Source organism: Camelus ferus, unplaced genomic scaffold, assembly GCF_009834535.1.
Source record: "Camelus ferus isolate YT-003-E unplaced genomic scaffold, BCGSAC_Cfer_1.0 contig299, whole genome shotgun sequence".
NCBI classification, from domain to species: domain Eukaryota; kingdom Metazoa; phylum Chordata; class Mammalia; order Artiodactyla; family Camelidae; genus Camelus; species Camelus ferus.
The window spans coordinates 1-26,762 of record NW_022588424.1 but is presented as its reverse complement, the minus strand read 5'-3'; the positions used below and the strand labels follow the sequence as shown (position 1 = coordinate 26,762).

The 26,762-nt window shown below is 41.0% G+C and overlaps 1 protein-coding gene and 2 pseudogenes across 1 annotated transcript; 2 read left to right on the top strand and 1 right to left on the bottom strand.

The window, feature by feature from the left end:
- LOC102507975 overlaps positions 1–11,101 on the bottom strand; it is a 146,861-nt pseudogene extending 135,760 nt beyond the window's left edge.
- Positions 3,275–4,422, top strand: LOC102523177 (annotated as a pseudogene).
- Positions 11,102–13,263: 2,162 nt separating the features above from the next.
- LOC102523427 (E3 ubiquitin-protein ligase RNF113A) lies at positions 13,264–14,361 on the top strand. Its single transcript, XM_006187871.3, has one exon. It carries the CDS (start codon positions 13,264–13,266, stop codon positions 14,299–14,301), a length of 1,038 nt encoding a protein of 345 aa, XP_006187933.1. The 3' UTR covers positions 14,302–14,361.
- Positions 14,362–26,762: the final 12,401 nt, after the last annotated feature.

The window sequence follows — 26,762 nt, the reverse complement described above, 5'->3', positions numbered from 1 at the left end:
TATGTAACCAACTCCCTGCTACTAGAGGTCAGTGTTAATTCTGTTTCTTTTTTTTTTTTTCTCCCAGGACCATTCAGTGACTGTCTCATGCCGCCAGATGAAGAATCCAACAAGCACTTGGGTTTCCAAATTCCTCATCCTTCATTATCAGGTTGGGCAGAGAATGTACCGTTTTACCTCCAACCTGCCCCGATACTGACATTTTCTGGAGGAAGCTTTTGCCTGAGGAAAGTCTCCTGTCAGTCAAGAGTCTGCCTGGCCCCCTCCTGTATGACCTGTGGCTTTCAGCTAGTCCTGCCCATTCTCTGCGCATGCCTTCCCCAGCCCCCCAGCTCTGTGTGTGTTTTGGGTGTCAGAGGCTCTCTCCCTCACTGCCAGGCTCCTCTAAGGCTCCAGGCTTCAACCTTCAGTGTCCATCTTCGTCAGACCCGCATGGCCCAGTTTTAGGAAGAATTTTAAGTCAGTTTAGAAAGAATCCCCACCCTCCATACCTGACAACCCTCAGTATCTGACCAAATTCCGCAACCCCCACCCTTGGTCCCTGACCACCTGGCCAGCCTTCAGCAAGAATCCTGTCCAGTCTATTTAGCCACAGTGCCCCTTCCTCCTGATGTTTCCTCTTAGCAATTTTCCATCCATCGCCCCCGACCCTTCTCCTCAGCTGTAAATCCTATCTTGTCTACGCTGTCCTTGGAACTGAGCCCAGCTCTAAACTGAGGTCTCTTTTCCTCGACTGCAGTCATTCCTGAGTAAAATCTGTTTCTGTGCTTTAACTACCGTCCGACTCTGGTTTTCTTTGGGAGGGAGGGCACATACCGTGCACACATGTGTGGGTTTCTCTTTTTTTGGTTTTGCCACCACTGCTCTGGGTCAAAACCAAAAGATTCCTTTCGAGCCCCCACCTCCTCCATTCCTTGCACCCACCATTTGACCCGCAGGCAAATGAAGCCATTCAAATATTTGTTCATCATGTCATCTGTTCCCATCCGACCCTGCAATTCCTGTCATGCCCCGCATGTCAGTTTGAAGCATAACGTCATTAATACCACCAGTGCACTAATGGATGCTTCACACATGAACGCATTAATGAAATGTGTTATTGTTTTCCCTCACAGGACATTAACAATCTACCTCACGCTGCATCCCGAAGCCCCGCGGAGCTGCTGAAAACCACTAGCTATCAAATGAACCCTCAGTTCCGCCTCAGTAACTTTAAGTTCAAGTTTATCACTGAAGCGTCACTCATGTGAGAAGAAAATACAAGCCTCTGAGGGCTTTGGGGCCCAGCTTCAATTACCATAAAGAGTAACAGGCAGGACGGGGTGGGGGGAGCCCACGCCACATGGAAACAAATGCCGTCAAAATGAAACACGAAAGATCTGGGTGTCACTGGGATGATGGGTTTCTTGTTTCTCCCCTTTGTCTATGGGCTGATGGTTTGAATAATGAAGACGGTGCTAGTTTTCTTTCTCGTGCACGCCAGCACAGGAGGTCTGCTTTTCCGACAGCACAGCTGACACATTAAGAGGGATTAAAGTTTCTGTACACAGGCAATGTTTAAATTAGCTTCCTTAAGCCCCAAAGAAATCTTTCCAGCTGATTTGCAAAATGAACCCCAGCACGGCCTGCAGCCACCCTGCACTGGTGGCCTAAACAGAGCCTCGGGACTCTGTTTGGCCAGCTGTTTTGCAAAATCGGAAGAAAAGGAAAGGTAATTCCCTTTCAAAGTTCCCTCAGCCACTTATTTCTTCTGTAATTAAAATTGAAAGCTTTCCCCAACAGGTTCTCAGAGTCTCTCCCAGAGAAACAGATTTCTCTTTTCTTGTATAATTAAGTACAAATTGTAAGGTGCAGGGCTTTGCCACAGAGGAGGGATGGATGGTCAGAGGTGCTCCGTGCAAGGCTGGGGGACGCTTTTGTGTTTGGTTAGCTGTTAGGAAATGCTAATTGCCTTTTCTCTTGCCATTAGGCACTAATCCCTGCTGTGCCAGAAATTTTTTGCAGACCAGGGCCAGAAAGGTGAAGGGAGATGTACAGCACAAATGCCACACACAGAATCACCTGCGCCGGGAAACTGCTGCTCCGCCGGGAAGGCGATTGTTTGCCCAGCGTTTGTGCCAACAACACACGTCCCACAACTCCTTTTATTCTCGTCCTTGGGAGCAGGCTTAAGAGTAGGTACTAAATTCAGTCTCCGAATGTCTCAGCTCACTAAGCGTGTACCCTCCACATAAGCTTCCCAGGGCAATTAAGCATCTAATCAAAAACTCCTGGCTCAGGAACAAAAGTCAAGGCTTAACTCTTTCCTGGGCTGCTGACTGCAAGGAGATCTCTGTTGCCTGCCAGTCAGAGCCACGGACGTGCCTCCCCACATCTACTCCTCTGAAGGTGAGACAGCCCACAGCATGCTCCCGACCCCACAGCACAGCCTTTCTGAACAGCTCAGGGAGGGTGATGTGCATTCCTTCTGCTTCTCACAACAAAATGGGCTGGACCCGCATCTCCCTAAACACCTCCACCTTCGCAGTTCTCATCCCAGAAATGCCCTTTACTTTTAAAGAACCAGGAGGTCGGAATTGTGACCACAGATGACAATTTTTCTGCTATTTTATTTCATCCCTATGCAAAGAGCCCCTAAAGTGGCCCTCCAACTGCCTGTCCTCCTGGTGTTGACACCCTGTATGATCAGCCCCTCCATCTGAGCATGGGCAGGATCTGTGACTTTCTTCTAAACTGAGTATGGCAAAGGTGAAAGGGTTTTGCTGATGTTATGAAGGTCCCAAGTCAAAAGAGTAAATCAAAAGGGAGATTATCCTGGGTAGCCTTAATCAAGTGAAACCTCATGAAAGAAGGACTGGGCCTTCCCTCTATAGGTCAGAGACCCTCCTTGCCCACCCGACAAAGTAAGCCACCACGCTGAAGAAGCCCACAGGGAGGAACTGCATGGCCTCTAGGACTGGGGTGGCCTCCGATGAGAGCCAGGCCACCAGTCATGGAGCAACCGGGAAATGAATTCTGCCCACAAACTGAACGAGCACAGGAGTGGATTTCTCCCCAAGCCAACGTCCAGATGAAAATGTGGTCCGCCTGTTTATCAGAGCCTGGTGAGCCCCTAAGCAGAGGACCCAGTGCCTGGACTCCTGACCCATAAAACCTGTGTTGTGTTAAAGCCACTAATTTGCTACCCAACAAACAAGTAACTAAGCCAATTCCTAAGCATTCAGAGCCAACATTTTTAAATGACTGGTGATTCAGCTGTATTGCAGCCATGGTCCTCATCATCAGTATCTTTAAATCACCAGCCAATTAATATTCAATTAATTGCCCCTATTCAATGCATTGCCCCTTGGGTCCATGGTACATATTTTTTGAGATCACTGGTTGAGATATTCTGTCAACCATTTCTTCTCATACCTTTTTTTGTCACTGAGACAGCCCATATTGCAAAGAAAAATCTTAGTGAGTGGAAAACTACACTAAACAAAGAGACGGGTCGGCTGTGCGCTCGGCAGTCCCAAGTATCTGCCTCTCATTTCAATGGCGTTTGGACAAACAGACCCAGGGACGCCCCTTCCTCTAGCCTCAGACCACCCTCCAACCTGTCTTCCAGTCGCAACCTTCGGAACCAGCCACTCAGCTACCCACGGCCTGCGGGACCAGCCAACACCATTTTTTGAGCTTTAGACCCTTATTACCAACCAACCATGAGCTCCTAGATTCGTCAGAATTATTCCGCCGAGGTGGAGGCACCGTCAACCGCCAGGTCAACGTGCGTGCGGGCCTCTTACTCCTACCTCTCGCTGGGCTTCTATTTCCACCGCTTCGATGTGGCTCTGGAAGGCGTGGGTTGTTTTTTCCAAGAATGGGCCGAGGAGAAGCTCAGCGGTGCCAAGTGTCTCTTGAAAATGCAAAACCAGCACTGCAGCCGTGCCCCCTTCCATGACGTGCAGACGCCATCCGGAGAAGAGTGGGGTAAAACCCAGGACGCTACGGAAGCCGCCATTCTCCTGGAGCGGAACCGAACAAGGCCCTTCTAGACCAGCATGCCCTGGGCTCTGCCCACGCAGACCCCGCCTCTCTGACTTCCGGGAGAGCCACTTCCTGTGTGAGCAGGTGGAACTCGTCAAGACCGAGGACCTCCTGGGTGAGCAGGTGAAACTCATAAAGAAGATGGCAAGCGCCTGACTTACCTCCTCAAGCTGGCTGGTCTCCAGTCTGGGCTGGGCAAGTATCTCTTCAAAAAGCTCACCCTCGAGCACGACTAGGAGCCTCTGAACACAGTGGCCTTTGAGGAGCCCCTTTGGTCAGGGCTTCTGCCAGAAGCCTCTCTCTGCAGCCACTAGGCAGCTTTTTTTTTTTTTTTTTTTTTTTGTAATTGAAGTATAGTCAGTTTACAATGTTGTGTCAATTTCTGGTGTACAGCATAATGCTTCAGTCATACATGAACACACATCTATTCATTTTCATATTCTTTTTCACTGCAAGTTACTACAAGATATTGAATATAGTTCCCTGTGCTATACACTGTGAACTTGTTGTTTACCTATTTTATATATGTTAGTATCTGCAAACCTTGAACTCCCAATTTATCCTTTCCCACCCCTTTTTCCCCTAGTAACCATAAGTTTGTTTTTGATGTCTGAGTCTGTTTCTGTTTTGTAAATAAGTTCGTTTATTTATTTATTTATTTATTTATTTATTTATTTATTTATTTATTATTTTTTAGATTCCACATATAAGTGATATCATATAGTATTTTTCTTTCTCTTTCTGGCTTACTTCACACAGAATGACAATCTCCAGGTCCATCCATGTTGCTGCACATGGAATTATTTTATTTTTTATTTTTTTTTAGGCAGCCTTTTAACTACCCTGGAGCCTTCTCCCAAGCCTTGGACCAAAAAGAAACACAACGCTTTTTGCAGGGAAAAAAATATATATATGGGTCCTATGCTCAAAATACAAATATTGCAAAGATACATTCTTTTTCTTTCAATCAAGATTTAACACGCACAAGAGAAAAATCATATTTTATTCCTGTTTGTCTTAAGCCTCATGTAGTCTTCAGTTCATAAACTTCCAGAAAACTTTCAAAGTTCTCAACAAATACGTTTTGCAGATCATTTTAGAAATCAACTGCCATATACCAACAGGACTGTTTTCCCCATGGGGTTTGACAAACTGCATCTATTTATATAGAGGAGCAGGCCAAGAAGGACCAGGATACTTTAAAGACTCCATACACCAGATATGAAGAATTATTATCAAGTGATACTTTATAGTATATTATAAAGTGTGATATTGGCACAATGATCTAAAAAATAATAAACCAACAGAATAAAAAGAGGTGCCCAATACAGGTCCATTCGTGTATTGATATCTGGGGGATATGACATTACAAATCAGAGGGAAACAATGTCCTATAGAGTAAATGGTATCCCATAAAAGGTTCCCAATATAGGGGTGGGGGATAACTAAATTCCTAAATGAAGATGTCTTCAGTTTTATTTAATTACCAAACAATAAAAGAAAAAGAGGCAAATAAAGGTACCAACCAATATTTTTAAACTATAACACAGTAAATAGTTATATAAATCATGTGACTTCATTGTATTTTTGCAATCATTTCTTTATCACTTTAAAATAATCTGGGGTTTAGTAGGGCTGACTAACATTTTAAAAAAAATACATTACTGCCTATGATTCAGCTCTTAAACACATATGCTTAATTTGATATTAAGAAATAGTTTTAACATGCCCTTTGGCCTAACAAAAGCCAAACAGGGGATTTTTTCAAAATCATAGGATTGTGGAGATTGGATGAGAGTATGAATGAAATGAGATTGATCATGAATCAATAAGTTCTGAAGCAAAACAGTGGGCATCTAGGGATTTATTATACTGTTCTCTCCACTTTGGTGTATGTTTGAAATTTTCCATAACTAAGAAAGTTTAAAAAAAAGAAAAAGAAAAGAAAAAGAGTGTCTGGTAAGCATCTCAAGTAAGAAAGAGTTATTCAGAACTTGTGTGCTATTATTTTCAGAAAATTTTGCATATATATCACGCATATATCTATGGGCATAATAAAAGTATATGTGCATGAAACTTTGTGTTATACACACATATATATAACACAACTTTTTGGAGCAGACAAGCCTGCATTCTTATACCTTCATGTTACAGGTGAGGATCCTGATCTCTCATAAGTGGTTATCTTCTGTTTGCCCCTCCAGGACCCCTCTCCACCCTTCTCCAGTGACCTGCCAGGGTGAGGTTTCCAGGATCCCAGCCCCTGTAGGTTCTGACTGGGTCTGGACAATGGAGAGCATCGAAGAAATGTGAGGAAGGGAGGAGGAAGGTGAGGTCAGGGGATTTGTTTCCCTGGCTCTCTCCCCACTAGACAGTCTCAAAGTGAGCTGAGTACGACTCTCCACTGAAGGTTACTGTACCTGTCAAGAAGGCCAATTCCACAAGACCTTTCTCTGCTGCGTTCCCAAAACTGATCCCTCTATTGTTGCCTTCGGACACAGGTTGTTTCAGCTCAGCTGCTGCTTTCCCCAGATTCCTGCACAAGCCCTTGTATGGGGTTGTACTGACACCTCTGTAATAGTTTTGTGTGCCATCTGTTTTCTGTTAGGATCCTAGTTACCATGCTCTTCATTAAACAAAGATGGCATATAGATATTCCAAACAGAGATGGGGAGATTATTGTACACTCCATGAACAAATATTTCTGATGCTTCAGTTATGTCCTGGGTGATTCCCAAGCTGGACACAGCATTTATAGGCATAAAGAAAAAGAGAGATGTGGACTTGAGGGTATCAACTAGATACTCACTAGTTCACAAACCAGTTCCCTTTGCTAACAGACACGGAGGGAACTGAGAAGACAGTCCTTTCTCTGAAAAGCCCAAATTGTGAGAGTAACTCCACTCCTCTAACTTTCCCCATATCCAAATCTAGACTCAGTGCTATACCACATCACATAGCACATCAAATATTGCACTATAATTACCTGAGTACAGGTATTTATCTCCTCCAGTGGGCTGTGAGCAATTCAAGGAAAAGAGTCTGTCTTATTCAACCTTACATGCTCACCATCCGGCGTAGTGCCTGGCATACAACAGACACATGGTAAACATTAACTGAATGAATAAATGAGTACCAGTGGGGCCAGTGTGCTCCATAGCAGGGCTCTAAACAGAGGGTCTTCTCACCTTCTAGTCACCATCTGGCTTCCCAAAGCAGCACCAAATCCTAACGTGACCTTGGTACCACGGAATAAAGAACCTTTCTCATCTACATCACTCCCATCTGCCTGGCTACAGCCAACATACGGTCCTGAGGCTGAGACACACCTTCATTTGTTAGAAGGGGGAGGGGGAGCAGATGGTAAATGAATGTACTAAAGCTCATTAATTCTTAATGGAGGCTTCCTCCTGGATGTAATTAGAACAAAAAGAAGGAAGAGCCAAAGGAGGAGTGTTTGGGAAATAAAGTAGGCAGCTGGAAGAGGTTTATGAAAAGTATAAACCCTCAGGGAGCTTTCCATTAGAGAGGATAATACCCACACTTCACAGCAGCATGGTTCTCCACAGCCAGCAAAACACGTCTGCGAACACGGTTTCAGTGGAGTCTCAGGAAATGATTGTGAGACACAGAGGAGAGTTTTTAGTTTTCCAATTATGTAGATAAAGAAAGTGGTGCTTAGAGAAGTTAAGTGACCTGCCTTGAGTAACGTGGCTGGAGAGTAATAGAATAAGGACGGATTTAAAATATTATGACACTGAATTGGGTCTCCATCCTCTGTGGCTGTGAATGGAGAGCAACTTTCAGACCAGTTTCTAAAAAGCAAGTGACAGTCCACCCAGCTCAGCTACTTCACACCATACTCTTCTCTTCCTAGCGTATTACCAACCACTTAAAGACGTCCAGTTCCCTTCTACTTCTGATTGGCAAGAAGGACACAGAGGTTCTTAGGAGCCTAGCATTTTTATTTATGTCCCCGTAGAAAACAGAATCTACCTCAAGCCAAGAGAGAAGGGTACTCTTCCTATTAGATTCAGTTAATATGATTCCATTTCTTCCCACTGTTCCCAACACAAAATAAATATTCAAATATACAGTTGCATAGAAATTGAGAATTACATATAGTACTTTGATCTTACAGAAAGTGTGCAGCATAAATCTGAGATACCAGCATTAAATGCAGAGACTTTATTTCTAAGGGCTGCTAAGCCTGGGTGTTCATATTCAATGTTGGTCTATTCCAAAAGAAGTAAATTACTTGAAAATTGACTCTTTGCATCAAAGTAAACATGCCCCTTGAAGCCTTCTTCCTCTCTCAAAGGTACACAGCTGACTTAGTTCAGAAGTGAGTGGAAAAGAGTAAGAAAGATGTTCTATTTAACCAGCATCAATTACTTATAGATATCTTGTTCTCAAAATCTTTCCCCCCACCAAGGAAGCATTCAGCCAACATTTTTATTGGACCGATGCCCAGATTGCTTCATTAATTCATGCAACAACCTTTGTTGGAGTACTCCAGGCATTACTGCTCATGAGTCCTACAGAGCACAAATATATTTCCAGAAATACCGTCATTTGTATTACATATGGCTTTAAAGTATCTTCATAAATTACACCTTCAAAGCAAACTGCAGAGCACTGAAGTCTTTCACTATGTCATCTCAGTTTCACCAGACCCATTGCCTTTTATCTACATATGCAATGAAAATAAATTGGTTTTAGTGAGCTTGGTCCTTTGGTTTCATCAACATCATCATAAGGTATTTTTGATGATGTATGATCTTGAAATCTGTAATGGTATCTTTCTGCTCTGTGGGTTTCATTGGTTCAAACTTGTCTTCCAATTATGCTTTCCTGAGATGTATAACAGCTAAGATGGGGCTTCCAGGCTGTGGTTTATTTCTGGTACTGTATCTATTAAGTAACCGAATTTGAAAAACAACAAAAATTGCGCTTTGACTTCATATACATTAGACCATTTAGCATGAAACCTGTCCAGATTCAGAGGTTTTGGCAACAGAAATATAGTCACTTATTAAATTAGTTACCTTGTCCTAAAAAGTGGTCAGTAGCCCACCATGGTAATAAGAAATCTCTTTCTCAAAGTAATTACCATTTTATTTCAAACTGATTATAAAATAAGTACTGTTTTCTACCCAAGATTCCCATGAAATCTTTTAGTAAATATTCTTGTTTCATATTAGGAGTTTAAATGAATAAAGCATTATTCACATAAAGGAAAGAAGTACTTTGATCTACTACACTATTTTCCAAAGGAAAGTAAAACCACAACGAATTATGACACCCTGGACTGAAGATGATCTGGGACACAAAAAATCAGTATTTTCTGTGAAACCTTGAGCAAAACTTCTCTCCTTTGCGGAGAGAAAGCAACAATGTCATTCAGCTATTTACATACGGCCCAACTACTAATGAGGAACTGTTTTCTGCTTTCCGTGAAGAAAAAGGTGAACTTTATGAATAAGTATCACTGGGAGTCATTACCAAACCTGTACACACAGGTAACAGGTAGCTGATAAGAAAATAGTGTAAGAAGCAAAATGGACCTGTAGCAGGGAAATCTGTCTTAAGGTATGATTGGGGTAAAAGATTAACTGTAGGTAGATGCCTGTGTTGCCTGGCAAAGCCCTCTAAGTTCCAAGATGAGGAAAGCTCTTTCATACAGATATGGGGCTTTCCATGAGAGGTCTAGAACGTTCTAGAATTAACATGATCTTGGACACATGGGAGTTGAACCTACTCTTAGAGATTTTCAGAAAAGAGGAACTTCAGCTTCCTGCCTTAACCATGTGGCTTCTGTCTCTTTTATACAGCTGTAGTTATCAGGCTTAAAATTCAGCCCAAGTCCACCCTTTCTTTTGCAGCATTCATTCATTTACTCAATAATTATATATTGAGCACCTCTCATATTCCAGGCACAACTTTAGGAGCTGCGATTCAGGAGGGAGCAAAAGAGATCAAAATTCTTCCTCTTGTGGTCTTTATTATTCTAGCAATAAACCGTTCAATCCTCAGTAACATCCTGATTTCTTGTATGAAATTGGGTCAACTTCTTTGATCAAAGCTAGTTTTGTTAGAATTTAATTCCTTCAACAAAAAAACTCAGCTACACAAAAACCAACATTAGGTTTACTCTCACAATTTGACAGCATTTGGGGCTGGTGCTTCTCTATTATTTGTCATTCTCCTGTTTCCTAGAAGTGTACCCTGAACTGAAGAACAGCTTTCCTCCATCCTGGAAGGGACAACCCCAGTTCAAACCCATCTGCATCCTTGAAGGGACACAGGAGGAATATGAAGGAAGAGGGGTCCTAGCCAGCCATATGGCCCACTCAACACTGGGGAGAAATGGAACTGCCTTTACATCAAGTTTCCTAGGAAGGATATAGGGAAAGCTGTACCACAAATACTATTTCAGCTAATGTAATGACTGCTACTACTACCACTGTGCTTTGATGTCATACATTAGACATACTTAGAACATTAGAATACTTAGTCCTCACAGCAAGCCCATGAGGAACAGATGAGAAAACAGGCTGAAAAAGGCAAGTGACTTGCCTACAATGAAGAGCTCTGGCAAACTGGTGGTGCTGGATTCATACTTGGGTCTGTATGATTTCAAGGGTCCCTCTCTTATAAAAAAAAAAAAAAAAACAACTCTGATGTTATTTATCTAATAAAACCACAGAAAGGAATTATTAAACTTAAACCATCATTATTTCCCAACCTACAGAATGACATTACCCCCAAGATGAAGAGGATACAGGTTTTGAATATCACCCATGCATTTTCAGTTCCTTCTCTGAATTTTAGCTACCGTTATAATTAAAAGCATTGTTTTGAGCATTGTGTTATGTCCATCCTCATATAATAAGACCACTCTTGCCTGTATTGATTAAAATTTAAAAGACAGAAGTGTTCGGTGGAGATATCTAGTTGTATACCTTGGACCGAGAAGCTTCAGGTGTTTTTACACGTGAAGATGAAGAAATCTCCAATATGAGGGAAGTTCACTTTGGTTTGATCCAGGAAGAACAAAGATTCACAGTTCTGAGAATAAAGAAAGAATCAGACCTTATCAGGACATTTGGTTCTAATTAACCAGTAACAAAATTGTTCTACAGTGCAACTGTGTAAAATTAGCTGAATCATTTGAGCTAGAGAAGGTCAAAAAACAACGATTACAATCAAGATATGGTGATTACTGCATATATTTTGATGCGTGGGAGTGAGCTTTCCTTCATTTTCTTCTTCTCATTAAAATTAAAATGTTAACGAATGTAAGTTTGGTAAGTGAACAAGATAATTTAACAGTATTTTGATAATGAAGCACATTCCTTGTAAAACATAAATCCTTGGATACTTAATCTCTCAATTCCCTTTCTTCTATCTCCACAAGGCTGTCTCTGTCTAGACCGAGTCGTGCCTTTGCTCAATAAAACAAAACAAAACACAAATCATCTAGTGGTAGCAATCTGAATGAAGACCTGGCCCAGAGGACCAAAAAATGCCCCTTGACTGAAAACAGTAGGACATTATGATCTAAATTACTCGTTTGGCATTTACCATAAATCTCTGAGTAACATTAGTTATCTTTTCAGATAAACTCAATAAAAACTTGCTGAATACATTCCATGTGCAAAGGATGGTACTAGATATTAAGAACGAGGAGGTAAATAGAAAATCAGGCTAGCTCCTCTGAAATCTATCACTGAAGAAAATGATATATGCAAATAATTCTGACATCAAGCAGTAATTTCAGGGATAGAGAGAAAAATGGTATAGTTTTGAAGAGCAATGCTAACTTGATGTGATTATATTTTATACTTTCTAATTTCTTATAAACCCTTGAAAACCAGAAATTTGTATTTTCCAAAACCTTGCATATATAGGTGTTTAAATCAGCTGTCTTTTTTAGTGAAGAACAGACATTGGGTACATCTAAAATACAGGTGTTGCCTGATATCAGCTGCAGGCACAGCTGGGCCAGGCTTTTTGAACAGGACATAAGAATGTCTTTCTGCATTCCTTGGATATGGTTTTCTCTATATTGGCTTCATTCTTCAAAGATCCTCTAATAGTGGGATTAAAAATAACCCCAGAAATATTGCACCTGGAGAGTAATCCTGGCAGAAAGAGAGTTTCTCTCCCCACCAATGTTTGTCAAAAGTCATGGAATTCATTCCTAAAGGAGTGTTTTAGGTTGTGTGTCCATCACCACAGAAGTCGCTGGGGCCAGATGAATGGAATACACTGACTGGCCAGTCTGAGTCACATGCCCACCGCTGGAGCTCGTGAGGGATCCAAAGCTCACGACTGAGAGCTGTATGGGGAGATTTCCCAAAGGGAAACCTAAATGTAGTTACCATTGGAAAAGAAAATGTCTTCTAGGCAAGACAAACATCATGTGCCCATCATAAAAAGTACTCAGCAAATATTTGTTAATTGATGTATTGATTAGTAAGCCTGGAATAAGTGAGACGATGATAGATCCGATGTGTGAAGGGAAACACAGCCAAGATAAATTGTGAAATGAAGCTACAGAGGTGGACAGTAGCCTGCCTGGATAAGTCAACAAAACGCAGCTGATCTTCACTGTCTGCACTGTGTGAGAAGGATTAACTGAGTCTGTAATCAGTAAACAACCCTGAGGGTTTGCTCAAGTTAAGTTCTGCCTTCTGTGATATGAAAACGGTATCACAGGTACCAGAAGATGAACATGGCTAACTGTGATGGCCAGGACACAAGAAAAGAAAAATAAATAAAACGAAATAGAAATCTTAAAATCACTCTGTGGATGCCAACAGATACAGTTATGAAAACCAGACTATGTATTAATCAAGCTTTTGTGTATCACTTTAAAGGGTTTCCCTAAAAAAGCTATGAGGAAAAGGTCACTCTTATTTGAACTACAGGATGATCTGAATTGGCAACGATACACCAACACTTCAAACAAACAAACAAAAAAATCAAGAGAAGAGGTAAAATAATCAATATATGCGGATGATATGATACTATATGTAGAAAACCCTAAAGGCTCCGCACAAAAACGATTAGGGTTGATGAAAGAATTCAGCAAGGGACACTCATGCTACCGCAGGCCTCTTCCCGGGCTGACTGCGCCGCCTCGCGCCCTAGCGCGCGAGGTGCAGTGACGTGCAGCCCGGCGCCGCCCGGCAGGCCCCAGCCGTTTGGGGGCCCGAGACTCTTACAATGGCAGAGCAGCTTTCTCCAGAAAAGACGACGGACCAGGTGTGCTCCTTCCTTTTCAAAAAGCCTGGGCGAAAAGGGGCTACAGGCCGCAGAAAACGCCCGACCTGCGGCCGAGAGTCCGGAGACAGCGACAGCAGCAGCGACGAAGGCAGCACCGTGGTTCACCCGGAAAAGAAGCGGGAGACCCACAATCCGATGATGCAGACGACCCGTGTTAGCGGTAAACGGAAGGCGGCCTTCGGCGACCTCAGTAGCGAGGAGGCGGGGAGGGGGGAGAACGAGCCCGAGAGTCCCGGCGTGGTCTACAAGTCCACTCACTCCGCGAAACCCGTGGGGCCAGAGGACATGGGGGCGACTGCTGTCTCCGAGCTAGACACAGAGAAGGAGCGAGACGCACAAGCCATCTTTGAGCGCAGCCGGAAGATCCAGGAGGAGCTGGGGGGCAAGGACGACGACAAGATCTACCGGGGAATCAATAATTATCAGAAATACATGAAGCCCAGGGATACGTCTACGAGCCATGCGTCCTCTGGCATGCTGAGGAAGGGCCCCGTCCGAGCTCCCAAGCACCTACGTGCCACGGTGCGCTGGGATTACCAGCCCGACATTTGTAAGGACTACAAGGAAACTGGCTTCTGTGGCTTCGGAGACAGCTGCAAATTCCTCCATGACCGTTCAGATTACAAGCATGGGTGGCAGATCGAACGTGAGCTTGATGAGGGTCGCTATGGTGTCTATGAGGACGAAAACTATGAAGTGGGAAGCGATGAGGAGGAAATACCAGTCAAGTGTTTCATCTGTCGCCAGACCTTCCAAAACCCAGTTGTCACCAAGTGCAGGCATTATTTCTGTGAGAGCTGTGCACTGCAGCATTTCCGCACCACCCAACGCTGCTACGTCTGTGACCAGCAGACCAATGGTGTCTTCAATCCAGCGAAAGAACTGATTGCTAAACTGGAGAAGCATCGAGCAGCAGAAAAGGGTGGTGCTTCCGATTTCCCAGAAGACCCTGATGAGGGTCCAATTCCCATTATTTAGTTTTCCATTATTATCAAATCTCAAAATAAATGTTCTGTTGTTTTGGAAGTCTTAAAAAAAGAAGAATTCGGCAAGGTGGCAGGATACAAGATTAACATAGAGAAATCAGTAGCATTTCTTTACTGTATAAATGAAATATCAGAAAAGGAAAGTAAAGAAACAATCTCTTTTAAAATTGCATCCAAAAAACTAAAATACTTAGGAATAATCTGACCAAGGAAGTGAAAGACATATGCAGAGAGCTACAAAACACTGACAAAGGAAATTAAAGATGACTTAAAGAAATGGAATGATACCCCATGTTCTTGGATTAGAAGAATTAATATTGTTAAAATGGCCATACTACCCAAAGAAATCTACAGATTTAATACAATCCCTATCAAATTTCCCAGGACACTTATCACAGAACTAAAACAAATAATCCTAAAATTTATATGGAATCACAAAAGACCCAAAGTGTTGCCAAAGCAACACTGAAGTAAAGAATGAAGCTGGAAGAATAACCCTCCTAGACTTCAGACAACACTACAGAGCTACAGTAATCAAAACAGCATAGTATTGAAACAAAAACAAACATACGGATCAATGGAACAGAATAGAGAGCTCAGAAATAAACCCAGAAACTTTTGGTCAATTAATCTTTGACAAAGGAGGCAAGAATATACAATGGATTAAAGACAGTCTCCTCAGCAAACAGTGTTGGGATAAATGGACCGCTACATGTAATGAAGTTGGAATACTCCCTCACACCACACACAAAAATAAACTCAAAATGGCTTAAAGACTTAAACATAAGACAAGACACTATAAACCTCTCAGAAGAAAACATAAATAAATAAATCTTAGCAATGTTCCCCTAGGGCAATCTACCCAGGCAATAGAAATAGAAGCAAAAATAAACAAATGGGACCTAATTAAACTTACAAGCTTTTGCACAGCAAAGGAAGCCATAAACAAAACAAAAAGACAACCTAAGAATAGGAGAAAATATTTGCAAATGATTCAACCAACAAGGGCTTAATTTCCAGAATATATAAACAGCTCGTACAACTTAATAAGAAAAACACATACACACACACCCAAAAATGGTCAGAAGACCTAAACAAGCAATTCTCCAATGAAGACATACAAATGGCCAATAGATACATGAAAAAATGCTCAATATTGCTAATTATCAGAGAAATGTACATCAAAACTACAATGAGTTATCAACAAATGATAAATGCTGGAGAGGGTGTGGAGAAAAGGGTACCCTCCTACGTTGTTGGTAGGAATGTAGTTTGGTGCAGCCATTATGGAAAACAGTCTGGAGATTCCTCAAAAAACTAGAAGTAGACTTACCATATGATCCAGCAATCCCACTCCTGGGCATATATCCAGAGGGAACCGTAATTCAAAAAGATATGTGTGTGCCAGTGTTCATAGCAGCACTATTTACAATAGCCAAGACATGTAAACAGCCTAAATGTCCATCAACAGATGACTGGATAAAGAAGTTGTGGTATATTCAAACAATGAAATACTACTCAGCCATAAAAAAATAATGAAACAATGCCATTTGCAGCAACATGGATGGAACTGGAGATTGTCATTCTAAGTGAAGTAAACCATAAAGAGAAAGAAAAATACCACATGGTATCTATCACTTATATGTGGAATCTAAAAAAAAGACAAATGAACTTATTTACAAAACAGAAACAGACTTATAGACATAGAAAACAAACTTATGGTTACCCGAGGGGAAAGTGTGGAAAGGGATAAATTGGGAGTTCAAGATTTGCAGACACTAATACACACACACACACACACACACACACACACACACACACATATATATATACACACACACACACATATATATATATATATATATATATATATATATATATATATATATATTTAACAGATAAACAACAAGATTATACTGTATAGCACAGGAAACTATATTCAATATCTTGTAGTAACCTATGGTGAAAAAGAATATGAAAATGAATATATGTATGTTCATGTATAACTGAAGCAGTATGTTGTACACCAGAAATTGACACATTGTAAACTGACTATACTTCAATAAAATATATATACTTAAAAAATCAATTCGTCTTGTAAAGACAATGCCTATAAAAAGACACATAAACTTTGATAATGCAGTATATTTGTAAGGTAGAGAAACCTTTGAAAATGTGTAAAAATGTGTCAATGCTTTTTTCTTAAATGACTTAATTTTTATTATCATATTACCTTAAACAAATTTTAATTAATGCATTAAAAGCTTTGAGTAATTATTACTTTACCCAACCAGGAACTAGAATAAGTTTCAAGAAGACTTCAAGTCCAGCCATGTGCCTCCAGGAAAAGCTACACCTACAGTATCACAGACAAAAGGCTGCACATGTCAATCTCAGCATCTCACAATTCATGCCACTTGCCCAACTCCTTGCAAAAGTCCATTTTTACGTGGCAATGATTCATTTAAAATAATTAGAAACCTGTCATTTTTCACTTATTAATGCAGAAACAATTTTTAGTTCCTACAAACACTGCCAGAAAGGAGGATACAAAAATGAACGAAATATGTCTCCTGCTCCTAAGGCACTCATGGACTAAAGACACCCAGGTGAGCAAAAACCTCCACACAGTATGAGGCACAGTGGGACAGAAGGACATGCAAGGTAAGAGGGCTACAAACTCTATTTGTACTTGATCATGCTCAGGATTTGCAGATACTAACTACCATATATAAAACAGATGAACAACAAGGTCCTACTGTGTAGCACAGGGAACTATATCCAGTAACTTGTAATAACCTATAATGAAAAAGAGTATGAAAAGTTATACATATATATGTATAACTGAATCACTATTTTGTACACTAGAAATTAACATATCATAAATCGACTATACTTTCATATAAAAACATAATTAAATATACATATATAAATTGTGATATTTAAGGTTAAAAAAAAAAGTTAGTCATCCCAAAATAATTCTGAGTACGTTATCTCCAAAGCTTTATACGTTCCTAATTTCTCCATCATTTCCACTCTTAGGAATTCCCGAAGTGTACAAAAAACTGTGTGTTCTATGTGGAAAGACTGCTACAGGCAAGTAATTAACAGCGATTTACTAACATGATACCCAACCCGAGAAACCACTCTTTGCCATGACACATTTTTCAAACTATGAGGAGCAGTAGGGCTGAAATGAATCTAGTCATGAACAAATCAAAATGATTGAATGGGAACAGTTTGTATAAAAGCATACACTTGACATTTCCACTAGAGACATCCCGATTAAGAGGCTGTCTATCAAGGTAAATCAGTTTGAAAGTTGAGCCTGCCTTCTCCACCCTCAAGAAATGATTTGCAGGTTTTCTTGGCCTTTCATTTGGTTTGACTATTATTTCACATTTTACTTGTAATTCTTCTTACGGAACACTAAGAACATTTATTTGTTCTTTGGTCAGGTTTATTGAGGTATAATTTACAGCCAGAAAATTCATCCTTTCTAGCATACAGTTCTAGTAGTTTTGACAAATGGATATAGTCATGCAACCACCACCATAACGAAGACAGAGAACAGTTCTAGCATCCTGAAATATTTTCCCTGCCCCTTGGAAGTCAACCTCTAGCCCCTTGGCAACCACTAGTAAGTTTTCTGTCCCCATAGTTTTACTTTGTCCAGAAAGTCATATAAATGTAATCAGCGAGTACATAACCTTTTTAATTTGGCTACTTCCACTTAGCACAAGGGAAGTGAGATTCATCCATGTTGTGTCAGTCATTCAGGAAATGTGGACTGGGATGCTGTCCTTCAGGGTTTCCTTATTTTTCAAAGCCAAAGTCCCTATGCAAAACCTGGGTCTCTTGCCATTTACAGCTTTGCCCACGGTTAAGAAGGGACAGGTATTTTATTTTGGCTGTTCATAAAGCATACCAGGGAAAGAATAAAAACACTCTCAGGGGATAATCATAATCTGTGGTTATTACAGGCACTAAGTCATATGTTCATAAGACCCAAATCTTTGTTAGTTAAATGATTGGGCACTAAAATTAATTGGGAGACTCAAGGCAGAGCTTGGGTGTGGTTTTCCTCGTGTTTTCATTATTGTGATAGCAGTGGCATACTTGTTTGTGACTTAATGACACTATACATTCGTTTTCTTACCTAGCCCATCTTTTGCAAAATTGAATTATTGTTGAGGCAAAGGAATAAAGAAGTTAGACCTCTTACCAGGAGAGAATGGATAGAGGTCCCTGTTACCCAAATTTTAGTCATTCAAGTGCCACCTTCATAACTGTGCCTCTACCTGCAAATTACCCCCCATATCATTATTTATTTAACAATTATATGGCTCACAGTTTTACTGAGATAAATTTATTTTCAAAAGGAAACTTATTCCTAACTATTTTTAATAGCAGTCCCTTGCCATAAATAGAACTATGAAAAATAGCCAGCAATATACAACTCTTCCTATATGAGTCAATGCACCGCTCCAAATCATCCTGAGGTCTTGAGTGTCACTGGGGGGGCCCATATACACACCCACATATGCTTTTAGAAACACAGCGATGTTAGTAGCTGTCCCATGCCTTAAATGCTTTCTCCTTGCCTATGTATTCTGTGTATACTCAAGGCAAAGAGTCAGCTTAGAGTTGTAGTAAAGCATTAAAAACTACTTAAAATTACAATGTGCAATATGTCTTTCTACCTATATCAGGCATTGGAAGACTATTGCCTATTTGCCAAACAGGTTATCAAGACTGATTTCTATGGAAATATGAACCAGATATACTTTCTTCCTCATCTCTTCAAAGTGGCCCCTCTGAGCAAGACCAAGGCCAGTGTGATTCAGTAACACCCACCTTTGTTAGGTTACAGTTGGCATATGAGGTCTGTTTCTCCTTACCCTAGACTAAAAAAGGAAACAGAACCTTGGTCCCAAAAGACTTTAAGAGTTTATTCACCAATTCACATCTTTGGGCTAGTATTGTCATATATTTGATGGTCACTCTAGGAATCTACGTAGACAATCATCACATTTTTTAAGGAAATACATTATTGAAATTTCTTCTGACCCATGGGCACTATGCTCTTTGACAGGACAGTTGACCTTCACGATGTTAATCATCTCATCTGTTTGAAAGGGACTAAAATGTTTGTTCTGCTTCCTGTTTAATAAAGCTATCAAAAGGATTAATGAGAGAAAACCTCTAGAATACGCCAAGCTCCTTCCAAAAAGGCAGCAGTAAAACAGCAGGTGCCTCCTGTGAACATACATTTGTCTTCTTCCTGTAAACTCATCCTGAAGGACATCAGGCTTCCAGCTTATATTTAATTGGCTGATTATGTTGTCACTCTTGAGCTCCTTGCCAAGTTACAGGGAAGAGTTTTCTTGGAAACCGTAGTTCCCCAACTTTCTCCAGCTATGCAGTTTAATTACATCTAGCAAAATGACAACAGAGCTCATAATTAGCCTGGAGATTAATTACTGCTGAATCAGTCCAAACACCACAGCTACCAAATTCAACACAGGTGCTTAGATGAAGAGAAAAGAGTTTTCTCAACACCCAACAGAAGGTGGACATGGAAGACGTGCTTTATGACTCTCTTCCCATGAGCTTAAACATACACCCTGTGCAAAATGCCTTGTGTCGTTATAGCCAGGATGCCCCCAAGTATTTTAAAAAGAATCAGACTCAAAATAATTTGCAAATATTGATACCATTTATTCTGAAATGTGCAGTAACTGGGGCATACCTTCTTTCTATGCAAATTTCTGCAACCCTTTTCCCTCATTTTATCGAGGAGTCTAAAAATCCTATATCGTTCATCTACTGATTCCAAACTATGAATGAAACAGTGATATAGTGAAAATTTAAAAAGCAAGCAAAAAATCTTGCTGTACCTTGTGTTCATCCCGTGACCTCTAAAAGTGTCTATGAGTCCATAGGGTGGGTACTATACTTCCAGACACAGTGATAAATGCATTGTCAGATCAGAGGCTTGTAAGCCAACAACCACCCAATGGAACCTTCTATTTTCTGAGAATCACTGAAAGAGGAAAAGTCTAGATTAGCTAGGTAGAGAAAGGAGGGAGTTGATCTTTAACAAATACTACCCATCTCTTACTCTTCTCCACCTACAAGTCACTTGAGGTATATCTAAACATAAACACACCTAGGATCCGACAAAGACAAATTAAATCCCCAAGTGATTCTAACATACAGCCAAAGTTGAGAACGGCTGGTCTGGAGTAACAAAAAGGCTGGCCAGATGGTATAATTGCTTAAGACTCGAGGAATGGACAGAACCAGGTAATGAAGAAGGAAGAAGTCTGCCAGAAAGAAAAAGTTACAAATCTGAATTCTGAAAGCTCATATCCAGAAGAAGTTAAAGGTGTGTGGCAACTGACCAACGCTTGACTCTTGAACCATGTCAGAAACAAGCAAACTGTTCCCTAATTAGAAGCCGGTATGATCATGTGGAAGAAGCACTTTTAAATGGGTTTGTGGGATGCTTGTTTCCGGGTTTGATTTTCTGTTGGCTTCTTTGGGTGTTTGGAGGAGCTGGAGTTTTTTGTTGGGAATTTAAAAAAAAATAATCCTAACATTGACTAAAAAGAACTGTGTTCATACAAGCCAAAGGGAAATCCTTGGAAAGGAAGGAGGATGTAAAATCTGGAGAAGGCCTCGTGGAAAGATTCAAGTAAGCGAAGTGTACAAATGCACGGGCCTGGTGCTCGGTCCGAGCTGACACCGAGACTGAGGGGAGCAGCTGCAAAGCCATTTGCTTGCACAAGACGGGAGGAGAGAGTACACGGCTGCCAGGAGAGGAACGTTGTCAGAGCGACTTCGGAACGAGCCCCTCCTGCTCTGCGGCACTGGGAGGCCCGACCACTGTGCAAGCAGCCGCACCGCCATCTGTACAGCGCAGCTCCTCGGTGCCGGCCGAGCCCGAGCTGCACCCCGGCCCCCGCCCCCGCCCGGGAGAGGCGGCGCGGGGAGCGCCCCACAGCACAGCTCTGTCCGCGGGAGCCGGGCGTGGAAGGGCCACGAGGCGACCTCCTGGGCCAGCCTCCTGGGCCAGCCTCTGTGTGCGTCCACACATGGTAGGAACCGGTGCTCAGGGAGGATGTGTACCCTTTACTCTCAGGTTGGCTCGGTGCAGCCGTGATTTGCAATCTGTAGACACGTGCTCAAGGCTCAATTCTACACCCTACTTCCTGGGTGACTACCGGCAAATCATTTCAATTCCGTGACTCCAATGTCCTCATTTTGTAAATGGAGGTAATGCAGAATTTTAGGATTCACCTAGTCTAACCATATCATTTCACAGCTAAAGTTTCTGCATGAACACAAAGTCTCATTCCTCTTGGGCAAACGCCTAGGGGTGTGCTTGCTGAGCCGAATGATCAGGGTACATTTAACTTTATATAAAATTGCCAAGCTGTTTTCCAGAGCTGCTGTGCAATTTTGAATTCCCACCAGCAATGGATAAGAGTTCTTGTTGCTCTACATACTCCCCAGCATTTGGTATTCTCAGCCTTTTAATTTTAGCCATTTTAGTAAGTGTATAATAAGAATACATTACTTTTAAATAATTCAAAAATGGAAAAGAATTGAACAGCATTGGCAAGTATAAAACAAATAGGTTATCCCCTAAGCTGCTGGTAGGCAGAAATACAAGTAAGAACTGTTTTGGAAAATCCATTCACACGTTAAATATTTCTTAAGCATCTAGTATGTGTCTGCTGGACTCCTCGTATCCATGTTTCAGAGCCTGAGGAATGTTCATGTACTTTATGATTTTATTCCTCATTTTGTCATCCCCATTTTCTATTTATTTATATAGAATTGGTTTTTGTCACACAACACTAAAACGTAATTTTTAAAAAGTAGAGTTCAAAAAAGCTAACATATTTAAATCTAAATTATTATTTATATAATTTGTTATTTGGGAAAACACTGTCCTCCACAGATACACAAGGTAAAAGGGAGTCCAGAGAGAGTGTACTCGGTTACAGAATTTTACCTCTTTTTTCCACCCTGAATCTATCTTTGTTTCGTCACCTATCAAAAGCACCAGAACAGGTAGAAGAGTTAGTTTATTCCCTACAAATGCCTTGTGAGTGCTTGACAATGAGAAATTAATTAGAGAAGATATAAGGGCCAGCTGATTTTCTGGCTGCCAATTGCCCACTTTGCAGATTACTTATGGAAGCCAGAAAGAAAATAGAAAAAAGGCAAAGACGTGTGCCTGGGCTGGAAGGCAGCAAGGGGCTGCCCAGGAATTCAATTACAATAATCCCTGCTGGCTCAGGACCTCCCTGCATCTTTGCCACATCCTTCTTGCCAAACCTGGGCCACAGGGGCCAAGCGACTCTCAGTGTGACGCATTAGCATCCCAAGGACCTCTTTCTCTTGATTGCGTATAGGCTGTCAACAGCATCTTCAATGGTACAGCGAGAGCAGATGCAACAAAGTCAGTTTTGTAAATGAAAATTCTTATTACAAAAAGACTGACCAACATGGCCCCAGACTGAAGGAAAATCAGGTAAAGAAATTATTCTCAGGAATCACATTTACCCAAGGAAAATTTTATCTTTAGGGAAACACGTGCATTTCTCCCCAGGGTGGTCTCGTGTGGGTTCCTGACCACAAGTCTCCTAAAACAGATGAAATTTAACTAACTGGTTAGAAATGCTTTTCATAATTCCTTTGCGTAGGGTCCTAATCATAGAGGCCTAGAATTTTCAGTTTGGTTGAATATGTAATTTTATATTTTAGTTCAGATTTCACCAAGACTGAAGGCTTGGAGAAGGGAGATGATAAAAACATCAGAGCAGAATCATGACCAGGAGGAAAGTTTTCAGATATCCAGTCTACCACATGGGCCAAATTTATTTACTTTACATATTTGTTCTGCCTCTTCAAGGAGAGCTATTCACACTCATTGCTTTCGGAGGTTACTGCCATCACCACTGACAAGTGGTGTTTTTAATGACATTTTCTTACAGAAATACCCTTCAAGAAAGGAGAAGAAACAGGAAGAGAAGGAAAATCTTCAAAGTGCACGTGAAAAACCCCTGCAAAGTAGTTGAGGAAAACAGTTTTTCATTAAAGCTGGTTTTGAGCATAAATAGCTCATTCTCAATGAGATCCAGCTGATCTTAAATATTTTACAATTTCACCGCATTTTAATTGAATCCTAGTATTCCTGTCACAATGGATCAAGATGCATAATACAGCTACAAATTAAGTTCAATTCCTCAGTAAATTTATAAAGAGTGAAATTCAGCCACAATACTTCAACTGTCACTATTTATCCAAGAACGACTGGTGTGGACTTGGCCTTCAAAGTGAGCAAGAATAAAAAGGATCCAAGAAAATGGATGAAATTTCTGGAAGCAAAGATAAGTAATGGATTTTCTATTTCTAGGGAGCTCATTTCTTAGCTGTATAAAAGAACATTTTAAGTTACGACTACTCCAAATCCTACCTGATTTTCATGTTATCGCCCATATTTAAGTCAGGAGCACCTAAAAATTGTATGTCCGACCAACGTGATCTGTTCCAGCAGAGTGATTGCCAATGCTGGATAAATCCTCCAGGTTCAGCTGCCTCTCCTTCAAGTACCTGAATGGATACTTTTACTTCACGACTTTATAAATAATAATCATAACTAATAATTATCAAGCCCTAACTATGTGTCAGGCGCTCTTTTAAGCAAATAATATGTACAAATTCATTTCATTCTCAAACAAACCTATGAGGTGAGTACTACTGTTATCCCCATTTTACAGCTGAAGAAACTGAGGCAAGTGAGGCTAAGATACAGGTTGTCCAAGTCGCACGGCATGTAAAAGCTGGGAAATGAGCCCATGCTTGTGAGGAAACCAAGTCCATTTATGAACAAATTATGTTGAATTTAATCAAGAGTTAATTTAAATGTACATTGAAATACATAAGAATACACAGTAAATTACAAAGAATTAACATAGATAACCATGGCCTGGATTTTTTGTTAACTCCACCTCACTACAAAAGCTATCAGCAAAAAGTGATTCGAAAGAGAAAGACAAATATCATATGACATCACTTATATGTGGAATCTAAAAAATGACACAAACTTATTTACAAAATGGAAACAGACTCACAGATAGAGAAAGCAAACTTATGGTTACCAGGGGGAAAACGGTGGGGAGGGATAAATTGGGAGTTTAGGGTTTGCAGACACTACTATATATAAAATAAACAGCAAGGTCCTACTGTGTAGCACAGGGAATTATATTCAATATCTTGTAGTAACCTATAATGAAAAAGAATATATATTTTAAAAATCTGTATTTAGGTTTCATAAAATTCACTGTTAAAAAAGTCAGTTCACACATCTAAGTAGTTTCAACCATATTAAATGTTTTCCAATAACTAAAAAAAAAAAAAAAAAAAAAAGTGATGAGAAGCAGATCTTTATCCTGGACCACATCCCTGTCTTGCTCCCTAATGCTGAGTGTTTCTCCTGCTTCCAGTAGCTCCATGTCTGACACTTAACGATGCTGCCCTTGTCTGGACCACTCAGTGCCTTTTTTCATAACAAGTAAATGTATTGCAAAGTGTTTTAACTCCCTTCTACTATTGCACCATTTCAGACCTTAAAGCAGAGAGCTTTCTTGCCTTAACTATAAATATTTCTAACTCTTTTTTCCTATCTTCACCAGCACTGAATGTGTAATTCCTTCCACCAGCACGCCCTCTGCACATGCCTTCTGAGAACCTGTGAAGGTCCCCTGGGTTGCATGGGTCTCCCTGGCTTTGACAGCGTGCAGTTCAAGGGCTGTCCACAAACCAGAGCTTCCTGAACTCTAATGTTCACGTGAGTCACCTGCAGATCACACGAAAATGCAAATTATGACTCAGCATCTCTGGGGTAAGGGCTGCGATTCTGTGTTTCTAACAAGCTTCCAGGAGATGCTTATGCTGCTTCAAAGACCACACTGCAAGCAGCAAGGTGACAGACTTGCCATCTCTTCCTCACCAGTTCCTTTTATCCCACTGTTAACACCCTGGTATCATTCCATTTCCCTCCCCAGCTGCAGTACCTGTGCTACAGCATTTTCACATGCATCAGGGTTTTTTTTCCCTGTTTCTATGGTCAGCAACATGTATGTTTCTCTGTTCTCCTGAGGATATATTTGGCCAAATCATCTAGAGGTTTTCTCAAGGTTGTAATTCAGGGCAACAGAAAGAGTGAGAAAAACATCACCAGTGTTACCTTTAGAAATATTTAATTCATAAACAGGCTGTGAAGTTAGCCTTTCCTCGGTTCATATTTATTCTCCTCCAGCAGCTGAAAGTCTAACTTAGGGGGAAATGGAGAAGAGATGAGAGGAAGGCTTTTGCCCAAGAGGGCTTGCATCAGTAAAGTACCAAAGTAATTCCTGCACCTGACAAATTCCTACTCCTTGTTTTAGCCCAGTTTTAATAAAAGAAAGACTCAACAATGGTTTATATTACCCGACATTGCCTTTAATTTCATCAAGCTCCAATATGCAGACTTGCCACATTTACACTAAACTGCGTTTTCTCCTGAAATTCATTTGTGAAGGCAGCTGCTGGGGCTTTAATCATCTTTGCCTCAATCTTTCATTTCTAACACACTGTGAGCGATAATGGCTCTCCCAGGCACCCCCTGTGAACCAGGCAAATGCTCTTTACGTCACTCCCAGGGAGTCGGTGGTAGAGAAAGCATCTACTAATTAAGAACCGAAAGGCCATTTCAAATGCTCTGGGTATAAAGACTTAGCATTTCACATTCACGGAGGGCCACCTCCAAAGGTAAGGTCCTCTGACCTGCTGGACCAGGCTATATTTCTCCGAGCTTGGGAACAGCAGGCAAACTCTTGGCATTTCAGAAGTTCTGTTGAAATCTTCAGTAATGAAATGCTGCTCACGTTTGAGAGCACAAAGCCCTTAGAATAACCTTGTCAGTATTAAGCAGATCATGGGAGTTCAAATCTCAATCATTGAGGCCCCACTGTCTCAAGAAGCACTTCGAAAAAACCCTGACAATGTTTTATGCCTCCAGGATAATTCTTTTAGCATTGATGCTACTGAAAAAGTTCATTTCCTATGACTTTCTCTAAAAACCTATAGGCAGCAAGCTCATCCCTTTTGCATGATTTGAAGAGTGTTTGAAACTCAGTCTAGAAAAGTTCAGGTTCAAGGTGGTAACAGTGAAAGATCCTGAACTCACCTCCTCCCTATCATAAGACTCACTGAGTCTGCAGCACATGTGGGACATTTTTCTCTTAAAAAAAAAGCTAAAGTCTGGCTGCGTGATCACTACACATCTGGCAAACAAGAAGAAAACCACATGGGAGCAGGCATACTATCTTGACATAAGCCCCACCCCCAGCACAACTAGAGAAAACTCAAAACCCAGAGCTTCTCCCAAGAAGG